This window comes from Macaca nemestrina, chromosome 10 (assembly GCF_043159975.1).
Source record: "Macaca nemestrina isolate mMacNem1 chromosome 10, mMacNem.hap1, whole genome shotgun sequence".
Lineage (NCBI taxonomy): Eukaryota > Metazoa > Chordata > Mammalia > Primates > Cercopithecidae > Macaca > Macaca nemestrina.
The window spans coordinates 26,882,298-26,900,560 of record NC_092134.1 but is presented as its reverse complement, the minus strand read 5'-3'; the positions used below and the strand labels follow the sequence as shown (position 1 = coordinate 26,900,560).

Genomic DNA, 18,263 nt, shown 5'->3' with positions numbered 1-18,263 from the left:
AAGGTATCTCTGTGGTGCTGATACCAAAGGCTGACTTGGCATTTACTTCTCAGCTTCTGTTGCTGCCCTCCCCTTTGGGGTGTCTTCATTAAAAGTGTCCTGAGAGTGAATGTGATTGAGTTTGCTCGCCATGCATCAGTTTAGATGACCCTCAAACCCCACATTGGATAGGGTTCTCATGATAAGCCACTTCATCCCTTAAATCCAGCCCACATAGCTGTCTTGGGCAGGTACCTGGCCCTATTGGTTCTGACAGGATAATAAGATCACATCACACAAAGAAAGATCTGGGGGCATGGCAGGCAGCTCAAAGTTTTCGGACTATCCAGTCTTGCTTAAAATGCAGAATGTTCTCTGACTTCAAGGGTTCTCCCTCTGCTCTTGCCTTTTGAGACTGAAGAGTCCTTATTCTTTCTCTGACATTGTTTCTGGTCTTCTCTAGTTCTATTATGAATTAATTGAGACATAGAAATCAACCATATATCTCTTTTTTCCAGTCTGAATGCATCAAGGTGTCAAGAAGGGAGGATAATCTTTTTCTTTTGTCTCTGGCATCTTCATGTTGAAGCCTCTCAGAACACAGTCTAATTTCTTTTACAGGGCATAACAGTCTGTGATGGTACAGCTCCAGTGGATCTTTCTAGTGTCATCTACAGACACGTCCCTTGAAAAGCCCTATGTGAGAACCACATTCAATTGTCAGGATGTGGTATAATGTACTCTAATGCCCTCATGCCATTGCTCATGCTGTGTTTCTCTACTTGAAATGTTTTCCGCTACCCCATGCTTTTGGTATGGCATTATGATAGAGTGGTTAAAAGCATGGGTTCTGGGGTCAAATAATTACGGATTTAAATTCCAGCTCTGCTTGGGCAAGTTTCTTAACCCCTGTGAGCCTTAGTCTCTTTACCTGTCAAGTGGCAATAATCATATTCATCCCCTGGGGTTGAACACTTACTTAGAGAATGCACATCAAGTGGTCATTGCAATGCCTGACAAAGAGTAAACACTCTGTAAACAGAAGTTCTCCCTAGTATTTCAGGGCCCAGATTGTATACCTCTGCCTTTCCTTTTTCCTTGCTCTCCCTTAAACAAGATCCCCTATTCCTCCATGACAATGGTCAATTTTTCATCTGGCTACCATAAGCCATTATACATTAAGTGATAAGATAGTATTCCAAGATGTTAACCATTTTTCCCTCTGTGATCTGATCTCTCTTTTTTCTTTTTTTTTTTTTTTTTGAGACAGAGTTTAGTTCTTGTTGCCCAGGCTGGAGTGCAATGGTGCGATCTCAGCTCACTGCAACCTCTGCCTCCCAGGTTCAAGCAATTCTCCTGCCTCAGCCTCCCGATTACAGGTGGGATTACAGGTGCGTGCCAGCACCTCGGGCTAATTTTTGTAGTTTTAGTAGAGACAGGGTTTCACCATGTTGGCCAGGCTGGTTTCAAACTCCTGACCTCATGATCCACTGCTTCGGGCTCCCAAAGTGCTGGGATTATAGGCGTGAGCCACTGAGCCCGGCCTTGTGATCTCTTTTCCCTAATTTCTCACCCCTCTATTCAAACCACTGGTCTTTTTGTACTAATACCTCAGGAAAATGACATGGCAGCAGAAAACAAAGAAATCATGAGACTGTTCCTGGCTTCTTGGTTTCAAAACTCCAGTTCCTCAGGGTATCAGGAAGAAGTTATAGATTTGACCTGGGGGAAGGACTGTAAGGGACTGTGGCAGCTATGGTCTAAGGGCCAACACCATTCAGCATTAGCCAATTGTTGCCATATAGGACTTTGGGACCATGGCTACAGGAGCCTCCTGCTTTTGAAGAGAAACTAGAAGCAATCCGGATTCTTAAAAAGTGAGTATAATATCAAACATCACCCGTTGCAATTTTTTCTTTCAACTCACTTACTCTACACAAATATATTCAGGAACAACTGATGGGTTAGAAGTTGGAAATACAAAGACAAACAAGATAGTTCCTGTACCAAGAGCTCAGTCTGGATAATTAGACACATAAAAAGAGGATATGGCATTGAGTGATAAGTCTTAGGTTAGTGATTTCCAATGCATAATCACTAGAAGGCAGCAGCAGGGAACTTACTAAAAATGCAAATTTGCAGTCCGGGTGTGGTGGCTCATGCCTGTAATCCTAGCACTTTGGGAGGCCAAGGCAGGTGAATCACCTGAGGTCAGGAGTTCAAGACTAGCCTGGCCAACATGGTGAAACCCCGTCTCTACTAAAAATAAAAGTTTAGCTGGGTGTGGTGGCACATGCCTGTAGTCCCAGCTACTAAGGCAGGAGAATCGCTTGAACCTCGGAGGCTGAGGTTGCAGTGAGCCAAGACCACGCTAGCTCATGCCTGTAATCCCAGCACTTTGGGACGCCGAGGCAGGCGGATCACCTGAGGTCAGGAGTTTGAGACCAGCCTGGCCAATACAGCAAAACACCGTCTCTAAAAAAAAAAAAAAAAAAAAAAAAAATTTCCTAGGTATGGTGGCACGTGCCTGTAATCCCTGCTACTCGGGAGGCTGAGGCAGGAGAATCACTTGAATCTGGGAAGGTGCAGTAAGCCAAGGTCATGCCACTGCACTCCAGCCTGGATGACAGAGTAAGACTCCATCTCAAAAAAAAAAAAAAAGCAAACTTTCAGCCCCAATTTACCAATCAGAAAGCTGAGAATGGTTTAACAAGCTCTCCAGGTGATTCTAATACACCCTAAAGTTGGAGAACCACCTTGATAATGGAAAGCAAAGAAGACTTTGGCATAGACAACCAACACACTTGAGCCAACCTTGAGATCCTCTGCCATCTATAAATCACTTTCGCAGTCCTTTCCAGGCTAGATGCTAAATCGGTTGCAATCTGGTAATGCACAAGGATGAGACACAAGTTGTATCTTGTCTCCATAATAAGTAAATTGTAAGAACTTCAAAGGCAGGGTTGATTCTACTTTTGGTCTTTTTCCCATTCTTCTCATATTTCAGATGTCAGTGCAACACTTAGAAAATACAAGTACTGAAATTTAAGTAGCTCTTTAGGAAATAAGAATAATTAACCTGGTGCAAGGGTTCTACCTTTATGAGGGAGAAATTGGAAAGCATACATGTACTTACAAATTTTCATAGCTTTTCTTATTGTTCTAAAATATACATAAAACGTAGCATTTTAACCCTTTAAAATGATGTACAGGTCAGCAGCATTAAATACGTTCACATTGTTCTGCAACCATCACCTCTATCCATTTACAGAATTTTTGCATCTTCCCAAATCGAAACTCCGTACCCATTAATTAATTGGTGCACTTTGCCTTGTTTTTTCTAATAGGATTTTTCTTTCCATTGATTTGTATGAGCTCATTGTAAATTAGAGAGACCAGCCCTTTGTCTTCTGCCAATTTATTTTTTTATTAATTCTATTCATTGGCGATTTTAAAAATTCTGTTCAGAAAATTAAAAATTTTCCGTGGAATCATAAAATCGTGTTTAGAATTATACTATGAAATCCTTTATGACTTGAGTGTTGCTATCTTGAAAACTTTCATCATCTCAACGTTATGAATATCTGCACTTACATTTTCTTCTAAGTTTTTGTTAACATTTCAAATATTTAATCCACAAAGGTTTCACTTACATGTGTTTTCCCCAAATGGGTAATCAGCTCTTCAAACATTATTTACTGGACAGGCCATCCTTCCCCTACTAACGTAAATGTCATCTTTTCATACTAAATTTCTCCATACACTGGTATTTACTCCTACATCTTCCATCAGTGCTTTTGAGAATTTTGAACACTCTTCCATCACACGCATGTACCATCATTTATTTAATCTATCTCCTATTAGTAGGCATTTGGGACGTTTCCTGCTCTTCCATACTAAACAACGCATATAATTTTGGACTACATTAAACAATTCTCTGCCTCAGTGGTTCAAGTTGGGTAAATTATGCGTTTACACTTTTCTTCGGATTACTTTTAAAATGACAACCACTATGTTTTCCTGGTCTCAATTATCAGAGAATTGGCAAGAAACCTGACAGCTGGGGCTTAGGATTCCCCGCGCCAGACCTCTGAGCTACACCAGGAGGCGCAGTTTCCCTACTCGGCCTCGGCCACATCCGGGTTCCACCGCAGATTCGGGCAGGGAGCAGGCGGAACCTTTCTACCGCGTCTCTAGCTAACACGGCGGGGACAGTTTAGGCCTCCGCGCACCGTTCTCCGGGAGTCTTGCAGTTCGCTTGATGCAGGGAAGGCGGGCGCGGAGGTTCTATCTGCTTCTTCCTCCTTCGTGAGCAGCATGGACGTGCTAGCGGAGGAGTTTGGGAACCTGACTCCGGAGCAGCTGGCTGCGCCGATCCCGACTGTAGAGGTGAGTGCCAGGCACTCATGGAGCGTCAGGGGCCTGGATGCGCCCTGAGGGGGCGTTGCCCGGAGTGCCGGGCCGCTAAGGGGCGGGCTGGAGGTTTGTGCGCATGCACCGGGCATCTGCGCATGCTCAGAGCGTCGCGCGTGCCAGTCTTTTTCCAGAGCCGGCATCCGCGTGCGCGAGTGAAGGCTGAGCCCAGAGGAGCTGTCAGCCGCTGCAGGGGTCGAGAAGCCCCGCGGCTGGCTCTCGGGTTGGAGCTCTTCCAGCATAGGTGTGCGTGGGGAGGACTGGCCCTCGCACTTACTGTGGGGGACGTATTGCATGTTTGCAGTCTTACAAAGGACACTGGGGGCCAGGGAGCTCAGGCCGCTTGCATGAAGCACCGCAGCTGGCTGTGGGGGTGAAACCAGATCGTCTGAATTCCAAGCTAGTCATCTTGCCTTTTAACCTGAAGTTCAAGTTTGGGTTGCAGGGGAATTTTAAACGCCCTGAATATTTACTAAAGAATTTGCCTGTGTGTTTTCTCAGGGAGAGAGTCCATAGCTTTCATCAAATTCTCAGAAGTTAAGGACAGCTGTCTCACAGCGAGCTGCCCAATGAAGTATGGCTGTCGACATGTTTTGTTATCTGATAAGGCACATATCATAACCTCTCTGAGCCTCAAAATCTACACTGACGTGGAATAGGGAAGTGGAGACGTGGCCGGAGAAGATAGCAAAGGAGAGATTTCAGGGAGAGAGAATAAGATACTTGAAACCTCCTCGGCAAGACCATTGGATGTTTTTGAGGAAGGAAAGTAAATCCAGTAGTGTTAGAGTGAAGAAAAATAGAGGAGGAGAGATAAAAGACAGGGTTAAGTAAGGGTCTTGATTATGAAAAGTTTCAATAAACATCTGACAGAGCTTGGACTTTGTCTTGGAGCAGAGCTTTTGAAGGGTTTAAGCAGGAAAGTGATATAATCAGTAAATCTGTCGGATTATAGGAACCTCCTTGGCTAGGCGTGATGACTCACTCCGGTAATACCAGCAGTTTGGGAGGCCAAGGCGAGCGGATCACTTGGGCTCAAGAGTTTGAGACCAGCGTGGGCGACATGGCAAAACGCTATCTCTGCAAAAAATACAAAAATTAGCCGTGTGTGGTGCTGTGCACTTGTTGTCCCGGCAACTCAGGAGGCCGAGGTGGGAGGATCACTTGAGCCTGGAAGGTCGAGGCAGCAGTGAGCTGTGATTGTGCTACTGCACTCCAGCCTGGGTGACTGAATGAGACCTTGTCTTGAGGAAAAGAAAACAAAACCTCTTTATAATAATTTGACAAGTTAAGGAAATTGGATTAGCAGTTCGTCAGATTCAGTCTATGAGTGCATGCAATAGGCTGCTGATCTTCATCAGGTAAAACTGTGTGTGTGTGTGTTTTTTTTTTTTTTGAGGTGGAGTCTCGCTCTGTCACCCAAGCTGGAGTGCTGTGGCACGATCTCAGCTCACTGCAAGCTCCGCCTCCCAGGTTCACGCCATTCTCCTGCCTCAGCCTCCCGAGTAGCTGGGATTACAGATGCCCGCCATCATCCCCAGCTAATTTTTGTATTTTTAGTAGAGAAGGGGTTTCACTGTGTTAGCCAGGCTGGTCTCGAACTCCTAACCTCGTGATCCGCCACCTCGGCCTCCCAAAGTGCTGGGATTACAGGCGTGAGCCACCGCGCCCCGCCGCAAAACTGTATTTTAACCATGAAAAGTAAACATCAAGGAGCCAGCATTCCCTGAGCACTTGCTAATGTACCAGGCTCTGTTTAACCATAACATGCGTTATGTTATTTAATCCTCTGAAATAAGTGCTATTTTCACCCCCATTTTGCCAGAGAGGCCCAGAGATGTGAAGTAAATAGCCTTGCATTAGAAGCCTGGTAAGTGGCTAATCTGACTCTTGTCAGTCTGACTCTAGTCTTCATCCCTAACTGCTGATCGGATTGCTTCTCCAGAGAGCTGAAAAAATAAGCCTGGGAGAGTTCTATGTATTGTGTGAATTTACACAGCTATGAAGTGATCAGTGCTATAATTCCAGCCTTCTGATTCAAGAATAACAGTTCCTCTTCCTGCTCTCTGGATCCAGTCCACCATCACCTCTAAAAAGTCTTGAGTTCTTAATCTATGCTTATCTGAAACTTCATTCCCACTGTTTTCCAGCCCAGAACCACTCTCCTCTCTTACATCCTAACTCTCCTACCTGGCACCTGACTTGTCCCAATCCAGTCTGTTCCTTGCTCTGCAGCCAGAGCTGTCCATCTAAACACACAAACATGGTTATGTTGCTCCCTTGGTTAAAATTCTTCCATCTCTGTTGCTTTTAGGGCAAAATCTAGTGTTTACCATGTTTGTAATAAATTTCCTCAGTCTGACCAGTAGTTACTTCTCTAGCGTCTTTTCCCATGATTCTCCCCTCTCCCTCCCTTGAGATCTTTCTACTCTGCTCGTACAATTCCTTCTGGATCACTCTCCCATTCCTATTTGTAGATTAAATCCCACATATCTATGATACAACTTCCCTAGGAAGGCCTTTCCTGAGTCTCCTAGAAGATGGTAGATCTCTACTACTTGCTGCCATTTCCTTTTAAATTGAGATATTAAAATATTTACTTAAACTTTCCAACTTCAGTGTTTTCTCTAAAACTTTTTCTAGATAAGAGCTCAGTTTTACTTGAACTGGCCATGCCTGGTGTGTATTTTTTTGTGCTTATGGTAGTACAGCAGCACGGTAGTATGGTAGAAATAACACAAGCTTTGGAGCCAATTAATCAGTTATTTGTTGAATAAATATTTATCAGTATTACTGAGTACTTACCTGGTGGTGTATTATTCACAGGGTTTATATAAGTTCAAAAAATGTGTTTTCTGCCTCCCAGTGTGTTATAGGCTTATAGAGAGAGACATGTAAGCAGGTGGAATAACATGCAATAGGTACTGTGATACAAGTAGGCGAGGGGTGTATTGGTATTACAAATGTAGCTGGGATGTGATGCCTGAACTGAGTTTGCCAGATGTGGATGAAGTGTGGTGGTGGGGAAGCATTCCAGATAGAAGGAGGAGGCGTGGGCACAAGTACAGCTGCAAGCACAGCGTGTGATGTATGCCTCACTGTGGGCTCGAGACATGGTGAAGAGGGTGGGGAGGCACTGAAGAGGTGTAGAGAATGAGGTGCTCAGCTGTGCACATGAGGACATGCACACTGGCTTTAGTGTGTTAGCATTGAAAGGGATGAGCAGAAAGATTAGAAAGGAAGTATTGCCGCAGTCCAGGTGAAAGATTACGAGGGCCTCAACTGGCACAGGAGCAGAGGATAAATGCGAGGAAGGTTACAAGGAGGTCAACTCAGTAGAATTTTTGTTTTCCTGTCGATTAAGAGAAGTCAGAAAGTTAGGACTACCGGGTATCTAATTTGGGATTGACTAGGATAAATGGTGATATTCACTGAGATTGGGAATGGAGCTGGGGGAAGATTTAATTTTGGATGTACTGAGTTTAAGTAGCCTCTGAGGCTGTAAGGTATCACTGCGCAGTCAATAGTTGGAGGCGACAGGCCCATACCCAGTAGCTTACTGCAGCAGTGATATTCACTCACTCATTTATTTATTCTTTCAGTATTTATTGGAGTCTTATATGTGCCAGGCACTGTGGTAAACAGGATAGACAGGGTCACTGCCTTTGAAAGAGCCCACATTTGGAAATGGGGGGCTGTGGGATGAGATGGGGAAAGCGAAACAACACTTTCAAACAGTGTTGTTTGAAATCCTCCATTCCCAACCCTACTTGAGAATGAGAAAAGACATTGCCAGGGATAGAACTTTGAAGAACACCAACGTTTACAGGTTGGCAGAGGAAAAGAGACGTGAGAAGGCCCGGCCAGAGGAAGGAAAGACATAAGAGAATGATGTCACAGGTCGTTATAAGACAGTGATTGGCATGGCCAGATACTGTGGAAAGGGAATGTGAGGGGGCATCAAGGGAGGTCTTTTGAAGTCACAGCCTTGGTGACCTCTGTCGAGCTGTTTCACTGGCAGGTAGGTCAGAGTCCTGACTATAATGGAATGAAGGAGTGGGAAGCGAGGAACGAGAAGCTAAATATGGGGTAATTTGGGAGAGGTCATAAGCTGAAGGGCAGGGAAGAAAGTAGTTAGAGGAGCTGCTGGGTCTTAAATTTTTTTTTGTTCTTTTTAAATGGGAAGATTTGAATAATTTACTAGTTTTAAATAGAACAGGTTGAATATCAACGACTGAACTGGGGCAAGGTTTACAGTCTTCAGGAGAAGGTTGGCAGGATTGTGTTCATGGCAGAAGGGTTAGACTTAGACCAAGGAATGGATGGTCCTTCCTTTGAAATGGGAGGAAGCGAGCATGAGAAGGGGTGTAGAGAAAGGAATTTGAAGATGTGGGAGTATTAGCTCATAGGGCTGCCATAACATAGTAACCACCAACTAGGTGGCTTAAACAAAAGAAATTTATTTTCTCCTAATTCTGGAGGTTAGAAGTCTGAGATCAGGGTGACAGCAGAGCCAGCTCCTTCTGAGGGCTCTGAGAGAGGATCTGCTCTGTGCTCTCCCCCACTATAGGTGTTTAAAACTCTGGCAATCTTTGGCCTCCCTTGGCTTGCAGAAGCTTCACCGAGACTTCTACCTTCATCTTCACATGGCATTGTCCTTGTGTGCATCTCTATGTCCAATTTCTCTTTTTTATGAGGACACCGGTTGTATTGGATTAGGGCTTACCCTAATGACTCATTTTACTTAATCACCTTTGTCAAGACCCCATCTTCAAATGCAGTCACATTCTGAGATACTTCGGGTTAGGACTTTAGCATGTGAATTTTGAGAGGGACACAATTCAACCTATATCATTGTCATTCTTCTATTTTTAAATTTAGGTGTAATTTATATAATAAAAGGTATGGATACTAGATATTCGGTTACATTGGTTTTATATTTATGTGCTATATGTGGACATTTGCATCACCCCAGAAAGTTCCCTTATGACCCTTTTCAGTCTATCCCCCCAACCACCTTTTGATTTCTGTCATCATAGATTAGCTTTGCCTGCCTTCCTTCTGGAAAATGTTTTTGACTATATCCAGGTGTCTGCCACCCTGCCTGGCCACTCCTCGGTCTCCTTTGCTGGAGCTGCCTTCTGCTCCTCCTCTCTAATTGTTGAATGTTCTTGGTTGGTCTCACTTTATGGAACTCTTCTCATCCACACTTCATAGGTGATCTCATCTATCACATGCCTTTAATTACCATCCACTTGTTAATCTCTCCCTAGTTTATATCTCCCAGCCACTCCATTCCCGAATTCCAGTCTCATTTGTTGCCTCCTTGACATTTCCACCTGAATGTCTAATGCAAGCTTAACATACCCAAACCAAACTTCTGGTAGCCCCTCCACACCTAAACCTGCTGTTCCTACAGTGTTCCTCATCTCCATCAATTGTAACTCTGTCCCTCTAGTTGCTCAGGCAGTGTAGGAAGCTATCACCATATGTGCCATCCTTCTGTAGCCCTGAGATGAGCTCTGACCAGACAGTAGTTGAGAGAGAGTGGGAGGGAGACAGAACTCCCTTTGGGTCTTGAGAACCAGCTCTCCCACCAGATTCTCTGAGCCTTATTTTCCTTTTCTCAAACTGGCAGACTTCACTTAGGAAGTGTCATGAGCATAAAAGAAAGGATTGAAAAGTGCTTAAAATATTGAGTCATCAAGAAGGGATTAAGTTATATTCTGTTTAAGAAATCTGTAGTGTTATGTATGTATGTATATACATATTTATATGCATATGCACACATGTGATTGCCATAAAAATGTTAAAAATTGTTCTTTTTGTTTTGACTTACTTTCCTTTGCTTATTTTGGTACATTAAAATAACATGAATGTACTGTTGTTGGTACAGAGTTCTGATATTCTTCTTGTTTTGGCTCACAGGAAAAATGGAGGCTGCTTCCAGCATTTTTAAAGGTAATTGTTTCACATTTAATAATAATTGGTTATTTTTCAGATGAAAAGGTCAAGAAATAAGCCATTTTTTAAAGATTAAATTTTTGTCATCAACATTTTTTGATTTTGTGTAGCTGTGTTGCTAGGTTTTGGAAATACAAGGAATTATAAGGTAAAATCCCTGCCTGAAAGGTGCTGGTTTGGGGAATGGTAGTCTAATTTTAGAGAGAAGTAGTAGTACATGCATAGTAGCATGGCACATGATTGAAAACCAAAGTGCTATCAGCAAAAGAGCGATGGTCAGAGAGGGCCACCCAAATGAAGTGAGACATAAACCACATCTTAAGAGAAGAAGGTTTAAGCTGAAAGCTGGGTGCAGAGAGTATGGCTTAATCAAGGTGTTCAAGAGGAGCCTCCACAGGGTCTGCAGGAAACAGCGACCAGTCAAGAGGAGTTGCTGAATGTGATACGATGTGGTGTCAGGCTTCAATTCAATTTCCAAGAGCTTATGCTAAGAAGTAGTGAGTACCACAGCGAGAGACCACTTGGTACCCGCTAGGATAGCTATGATCAAAATAGAATGTTAATAAGGGTGTGGAGGAATGGGAACTGTCCACTGTAGGAACGTAAAGTGTTATAACCACTTTGGAAAACAGGCTAGCAGTTTCTCAAATGGTTAAACAAAAAGTTACCACATCCTCCAGCAATTCCACTCCTAGATATCTGCCCAAGAGAAGTGAAAACGTGTCCATGCAGAAACCTGTACACAAATGCTCATAGCAGTGTTATTCATAATAGCCAAGAGTGGAAACAACCCAAATGGACATCAGCTGCTGGATGGATACACAAAATCCGATATATCTGTACAACAGAGTATTATTTGGCAATAAAAATAAATTGAGTATATTACCTGCTGCAACATGGACGAATCTTGAAAGCATTGTGCTAAGTGAAAGAATGGAGACTTGAAAAATGAGGCTGGTCATGGTGGATCATGCCTGTAATCCCAGCACTTTGGGAGGCTGAGGTGGGCAGATCACGAGGTCAGGAGTTTGAGACCAGGCTGGCCAACATAGTGAAACCTCATCTCTACTAAAGATACAAAAAATTAGCTGATGTGGTGGTGGGCCCCTGTGATCCCAGCTACTTGGGAGGCTGAGACAGGAGAATCGCTTGAACCTGGGAGGCAGAGGTTGCAGTGAGCCAAGATCGCACCACTGCAGTCCAGCCTGGTGACAGTGTGAGACTCCGTCTCAAAAAAAGAAAAATGAGTAGAGTTTTGTCTCTACTCATTTTGAACTCTACTCTAGAATTCAGTTGGGTGTTATGGGCAGAGGGAAGAGTGCTGGGAAATGAGGCTGGGAAAGTTGTCGGGGCCAGATTCCTGATCAGATTTGAAAGCCATGTTAAGGATTTTGCTTTTCTTCTAAAAGCCATAGGAAGCTATTGAGTTTCTAAGTAGTGGATTGACCAAGAATCAAATAAAATGGTCGTAAGGTCAATAAATTTTTCTTTTCCTCTAGGAGACCAGGTCTTGCTACATTGCCCAGGCTGGATTTAAACTCTTGAGTTTGATCCTCCTGCCTCTGCCTCCTGAGTAGCTGCAACTATAGGAATGTAACACCTTGCCCGGCTTTTTGTTATTTTTTAAAAGGAGCTGCACATAAATGGAGAAGAAGGTGCTGGGCACAGTGGCTCACACCTGTAATCCCAGCACTTTGGGAGGAAGAGACAAGGCGGATCATTTAAGGTTGGGAGTTTGAGATTGACTAGCCTGGCCAACATGGTGAAACCCTGTTTCTACTAAAAATACAAAAATTAGCTGGGCATGGTGGCGGGCACCTGTAATCCCAGCTACTCAGAAGGCTGAGGCACCTGAACCACTTGATGCAGGGAGGCGGACGTTGCAGTGAGCCAAGATCGCGCCCTTGTACTCCAGCCTGGGCAATACAGCGAGACTGTCTTCAAAAAAAATTTTTTTTTTTTTTTGTTAAAAACTAAGATACAAATACACACATTAGCCTGGGCCAGAATCATCAGTATCACTGTCTTCCACCTCCGTGCCTTGTCCCACTGGAGGGTCTTTATGGACAATAACACACATGGAGCTATCATCTTCTAGGATAACAATGCTTACTTCTAGAATACTTCCTGAGGGGCCCGCCGGAGGCTCTTCTTGAGGAGGGGGTCACTCTTTTCAGAAATACACGCTATGAAATCAAATCAAGTCGTAAGTCGTCAGGCGATAGGAATTTTTCAGCTCCGTTATAATCTTTATAGGACTGTTGTCAGATATATGCTTCATAGTTGAATGAAGTGTTATGTGGCACATTACCATATATTCACATACTCATATTTTGATTTCCGAAAGTCAGATTACTTCTCAAGAAGGAAAACTGTTGAGGATATACTAGTAAGATGATGCAGAAATGGAATGAGAACACACTAATGAAAAAATTTACTAAATAAAATTCATGGATTTTTTTTCTCACTTTGGTTTTGATAAAAATTTGATGTTCACCTATTATTAGATTCCATTATATGATTTATTATTTTGTTGCTAACCTGTTTACTTTCTCTTTCTATTTGTTTAGGTGAAAGGCCTTGTGAAACAGCATATAGATTCATTTAACTATTTCATTAATGTAGAGGTAAGCATCAGACATTAGAAATAGACATAAACTAAGGATTAATTGGAAGCCAGAGTCTTTACTAATGTTGCATTTTCCACTGCAGATAAAGAAGATAATGAAAGCCAATGAAAAGGTTACAAGTGATGCTGACCCTATGTGGTACTTAAAGTAAGGAACCAACTATTCCTAATGTGCTATGTTAGATCTATGTGGGTTACATCTAACATTTTTTAAAGTGAGTGAAGTTGCTATCAAAACTCTTTTAAAATCATCGTCTTGGCCAGGCGCAGTGGCTTATGCCTGTAATACCCAGCACTTTGGGAGGCCAAGGTGGGCAGATCACCTGGGGTCAGGAGTTCGAGACCAGCCTGGCCAACATGGTTAAACCCTGTCTCTACTAAAAATACAAAATTAGCCAGGCGTGGTGGTGCACATCTGTAATTCCAGATACTCAGGAGGCTGAGGCAAGAGAATCACTTGAATCTGGGACAGGGAGATTGCAGTGAGCTGAGACTGCCACTGCACTCCAACTCGGGCGACAGAGCAAGACTCCGACTCAAAAAAAAAAAAAGAAAAAAGAAATCATTGTCTTTTATTAACTATAAAGTGCTCAAATTAAATTTTTAACTGGCAAATTATAATGAGTTATGGTTGGGAAATTTTTGAAACTATTAGATTTTATATATTTAAATTTTTATTTTGAAACAATGTTAAGCTTAAAAGAAAAACTGCAAAAATAGTACAAAGAGTTCTTCAATATTCTTCACCAAGCCTTCACTGATATTAACATCTTACATAACCATAGCACAATGATCAAAACCAGGAAGTCAGCACTGATATGATGTGGTCTACTAATCTGTAGACCTTATTTGATGTTTTCTCACAAATGTTCTTTTTCTGGTGTAGGAATCAGTCCAGAGCTCCGTGTTATGTTTAGTTGTCTTGTATCCTTAGTCTCCTCAATTTTTGACAGTCCCTCCATCTTTCTTGGTCTTTCATGACATTGACACTTTTGAACAATCTAGTCAGTATTTGTAGAAGTTCCTTTAATTTGAGTTTGTATGACATGTGATCATTATTAGATTGGGTTTTACTTTTTTGGCAAGAATACCACAGAAGCAATGTTTTGTGTTCTCACTGATTCATATTGGGGTTACAGATGCCAGTATGTTTTATTACTGATGATTTTAACTTTGTTCACTTGGTTAAGGTAGAATCTTCCAGATTTCTCCACTGAAAAGTTACTATTTTTCCTTTTGTAGTTAATAAGTATCTTATAGGGAGATTCTTTGAGACTATGCAACTACCCTTTCTCATCATAATTTCACCAACAATTTTTGGCATACATTGATGATTCTTACCTATAACAGTTATTATTGTGGGCTTACCTAAGGGTGAACCTTTATTTCTATCATTCCTTCTGCATTGATACTGGAATTCTATATGGAATAGTTTCCTCTTCCCCTCACTTATCTCTCTATATTATTAATTTATATCAATTTGGACTCATGGATGTTTTATTTTATTCTATGAGTACTATCATATATGTATCCAGTACTGTCATTTTTCTGTTGTTCAGACTGTTTCAGCTTTGACCATAGGGAGACCCTTCAGATTGACTCCTGTGTCCTTTCATGATGCCACCATTATTTTTTGAGCACTCCTTTGCTTTCTCACACTGTAAGATGTAGTTCATCTGGTATGCCCCTGTCCTAGATTTGGAATCAAGGAGCCCCAGAGTCTCCCTTTTGTTGGAAAATAGTACTTAGAATCCAAGATATGAACACTAAGATTTCAGCAGGCAGAGCTCAGAAATATGTGTATGTATATGAGCACATACATGCAGACACATCTATATTTCTTTATCCTATCCATTTTTACATATATTAAAAACCATGCAGACTGATACCTCCAGTTTCAGTTCAGCACTGCAGGACTCATTCTAACCTTTTTCCTTTCCTTAACTTTTATCCCAATAATGAGAAATCTGGCTCCCATTGTCTGCAATATTTAAAAAAAATTTTTTTTCAATCCTAGACTATACATAAAGTTTCAGAATTGTTAACTCATATCTCTGTGAGATAAAATTTACTAGAGTATAAGATCTGTGCACTGTCCTTTTTATCTTTAGCCTCTCAATGTCCAGTCACAATATTGTCTCCCAGGGTTACTTACTTTAGTTCTTTTCTTTATTTTTTCAGTATGTGAAACATTATGGTTTAAGAGTTAGACTTGCACAAAAAAGTATATTCAGAAAATAGTTGTTCCACTTCCAGTTCTTTCCACCCTGTTCCCAGCCACTCTCCATAGGTAACCATTCTCATTAGTTTTCGCTTTATCCTTTTTATCCTTCTTTTGCACAAATGAGCGTATTTATTTTTTTGCCTTTATGGCCTCATCTTTCTTTTACAAATGATAGCATATCATCAGTACTCTTTGCACTTTGCTCTTTCATTAAGTATCGTTTTTAGGGAGCTGTATGTCCAGTATTTTTGTTAAGAGATTTGTAATTTTTTTAAAAGATACTTTGATAATATTTCCCTTCTTTGTAAAGCTATATGTACTATCAGTTCAAGAAGATCTCCAATTTTAATATTTAATTGGTTGTCCTTAGCAAGATAAGCATATATCAAAACATAATCTTTGTATTTGGAAGGAAAATAGCTTGTTTGCTTTTATGATCTTTGGAGAAGTATAATTTGTACACTAATTTGCTTTTCAGATATCTTAATATCTACGTTGGGCTTCCTGATGTTGAAGAAAGCTTCAATGTAACTAGACCAGTGTCCCCTCATGAGGTAATTACGAACCTTACTTTAACTGGACTTGTTTGCTTTAACTCAGAGTGTGCCCTTAATATATACTCTTAAAAGATCATTTAAAAACAGGATGGGGGGGACATTCTTTTGAGAAAAAGGGATTAAAGTTCAATGTGGGCCATACTTCTACTACAGAAGGAGCACTTTGAAGTGGTCAGGACCCTGTTGCAGAGAGAAGGAGCAGTAACTATCAAATTCCTGATTCTCTTTCAGTGCCGTTTGAGAGACATGACATACTCTGCCCCTATTACAGTGGATATTGAATATACCCGAGGCAGCCAGAGGATCATCCGCAATGCCTTACCCATCGGCAGGTGAGAAATGAAATCTGTATTAGAGCCACATTGCCTGGATTCCAGCCCCATGATGTGACCCCATTTCCTCATCTGAAAAATGCAAGAAATGCTGCCTATTTCATAGGTCCAATGAGTCAGCATGTGTAAAGCACTTAGAATAATGTCCAGCATATAGTTGTGGTCGTTACCATTTATTAATTGTAAAACCTTTTCTAAAAAGTTGAGGAAAATGTTTCCCTTTCCTACTGTAACTCTAAGCTGCTAGGGAAACACTAGGTATGATAGCATTTCCGTGAACTCTCCTGGACAGGCCTTGGTGGATTCCAGGTATATTCTGAGATTGAGTTTTCCTGGAATTTAACTTTTTCTCATCTACAAGTATTTAAGGGAGAAATTACTTACTTGCCTGGTACAAGTTTGGGAATGATAGCATCCACTTGTGCTTTTGCAATCTGCCTTTCCTGATTAGGGAAATACATTGACTCTCCTTTTAGAAATGGACAAAACCCACAATATTATGAGGTGAATAATGATATTAGACTTTAAACTTAGTCCACATAATTTCTGTTCAAGTGTTTTTCCCCCTCTCAAAAGTGCTAAGAGCACTTTTGAACAAATATCCATTTGTTCAATAAATATATACCAACCGCCTATCACTTCTTATGTATGATGCTGAGTACTTAGGTGAGTAAAAGATACACAGAATATAGTTCCTATTGGCTACCTTCATTCACAGCTGTCAGGGAAGACTGGCATATGTAATTATGGCACCATCTGGTAAGGGGTCTAGAAGTCCAGAGTTTTATGGGAACATGCAGGTTTAACAAATCCTTCTCCTACACTTCCCTCAAAGGAAGGGGTAATTTGTATTGTTTCTCTCCTCATTCTTCAATTAGAAAAATAAGTAAGACATTAAAATATTCACCTTGGTTTTAGCAGGACTGTTTATCAGTGTTTTTGTTCTTGATTTTGTTTTTGTTTTTTTTGAGACGGAGTCTTACTCTGTTACCGAGGCTGGAGTGCAGTGGCGTGATCTCGGCTCACTGCAACCTCTGCCTCCTGGGTTCAAGTAATTAGCCAGCGTAAGCCTCCTGAGTAGCTGGGATTATAGGCGTGTGCCACCATACTTAGCTAATTTTTGTATTTTTTAATAGAGATGGGGTTTCGCCATGTTGGCCAGGCTAGTCTTGAACTCCTGACCTCAGGCGATCTGCCCGCCTTGGCTTCTCAGAGTGCAGGGATTACAGGTGTGAGCCACCGCACCTGGCCTATCAGCGTTAAGATGAGAACGTCTCTCTTTCTTATACATGGACCATACTAGTGTCCAGTTAAATTTTGGACCATAGCTAAATTATGAACTAGATTGACTGTTGTGAAGAAAAGGCAAGAGAGACTGGAGGAAAACATAAATTCGTAAGATTGATGGTTTAAATCCTGGTTTAAAGAGGGGCCATGTAACTAGCATTTGTTGAATACCTGCTTCGTGCCATACTGTGATAGGGAGTGTTGTTTGGTAGCCTCGCATTCATAAAAATGACCTCTAGTCATTAGAATGCTTATGTGTACTATGCATTATCTAAATTACATATAGAATCTCATTTATTTTTTGGAGTAAAAAGATTTTAGTTTAATCCAAATTATAGTTGTGCTTGGTTAGAAATCAAACAGTACATAAAAACATTTGATTCAAAACAGTAACCTCCCTCCCCTTCCTCACTTTTCATCCCATTCCCAACTTCGTGACTATTTCTGTTATTTTTTCTGGGGGTTGTTACATCCATAACTTTATTTTGTGTGTGTGTGTGTTGCAGGGGGCGGGGTTGTTTGGTTTTTTTTTTGAGACGGGGTCGCACTCTGTTGCCCAGGCTGGAGTACAGTGGCATGATCTCTGCTCTCTACAGCCTCCGCCCCCCAGGTTCAAGTGATTCACCCACCTCTACCTCCTGAGTAGCTGGGATTACAGGTGCCTGCCACCACACCTGGCTAATTTTTTCTTATTTTTAGTAGAGACGGGTTTCACCATGTTAGTTAGGCTGGTCACAAACCCCTGACCTCATGTGATCCACTCGCCTCGGCCTCCCAAAGTGCTGAGATTACAGGCATGAGCTACCGTGCATGGCCAATATCCGTAACTTTAAATGTGATGCTTTGACCTCTATTTCTTGATACATTAACTGTAAACA

At 41.7% G+C, this 18,263-nt stretch overlaps 1 protein-coding gene across 2 annotated transcripts in view; it reads left to right on the top strand.

Annotated features, from left to right (window-relative positions):
* The first annotated feature begins 3,972 nt into the window (after positions 1–3,972).
* The window catches only part of LOC105497691 (RNA polymerase III subunit B), a 136,732-nt gene continuing 122,441 nt past the window's right edge, over positions 3,973–18,263 (top strand). Inside the window, exons 1-6 of one of the 2 annotated variants that reach the window (XM_011768973.3) lie at positions 3,973–4,368; positions 10,321–10,353; positions 12,927–12,983; positions 13,069–13,133; positions 15,688–15,763; positions 15,998–16,098. In XM_011768973.3, the coding sequence (XP_011767275.1) occupies positions 4,297–4,368; positions 10,321–10,353; positions 12,927–12,983; positions 13,069–13,133; positions 15,688–15,763; positions 15,998–16,098 (404 nt within the window). In that variant the 5' untranslated portion in view covers positions 3,973–4,296. Of the gene's footprint in view, positions 4,369–4,522; positions 4,637–10,320; positions 10,354–12,926; positions 12,984–13,068; positions 13,134–15,687; positions 15,764–15,997; positions 16,099–18,263 lie in introns of those variants that run through there. The other variant, XM_011768974.2, reaches the window with a different exon arrangement.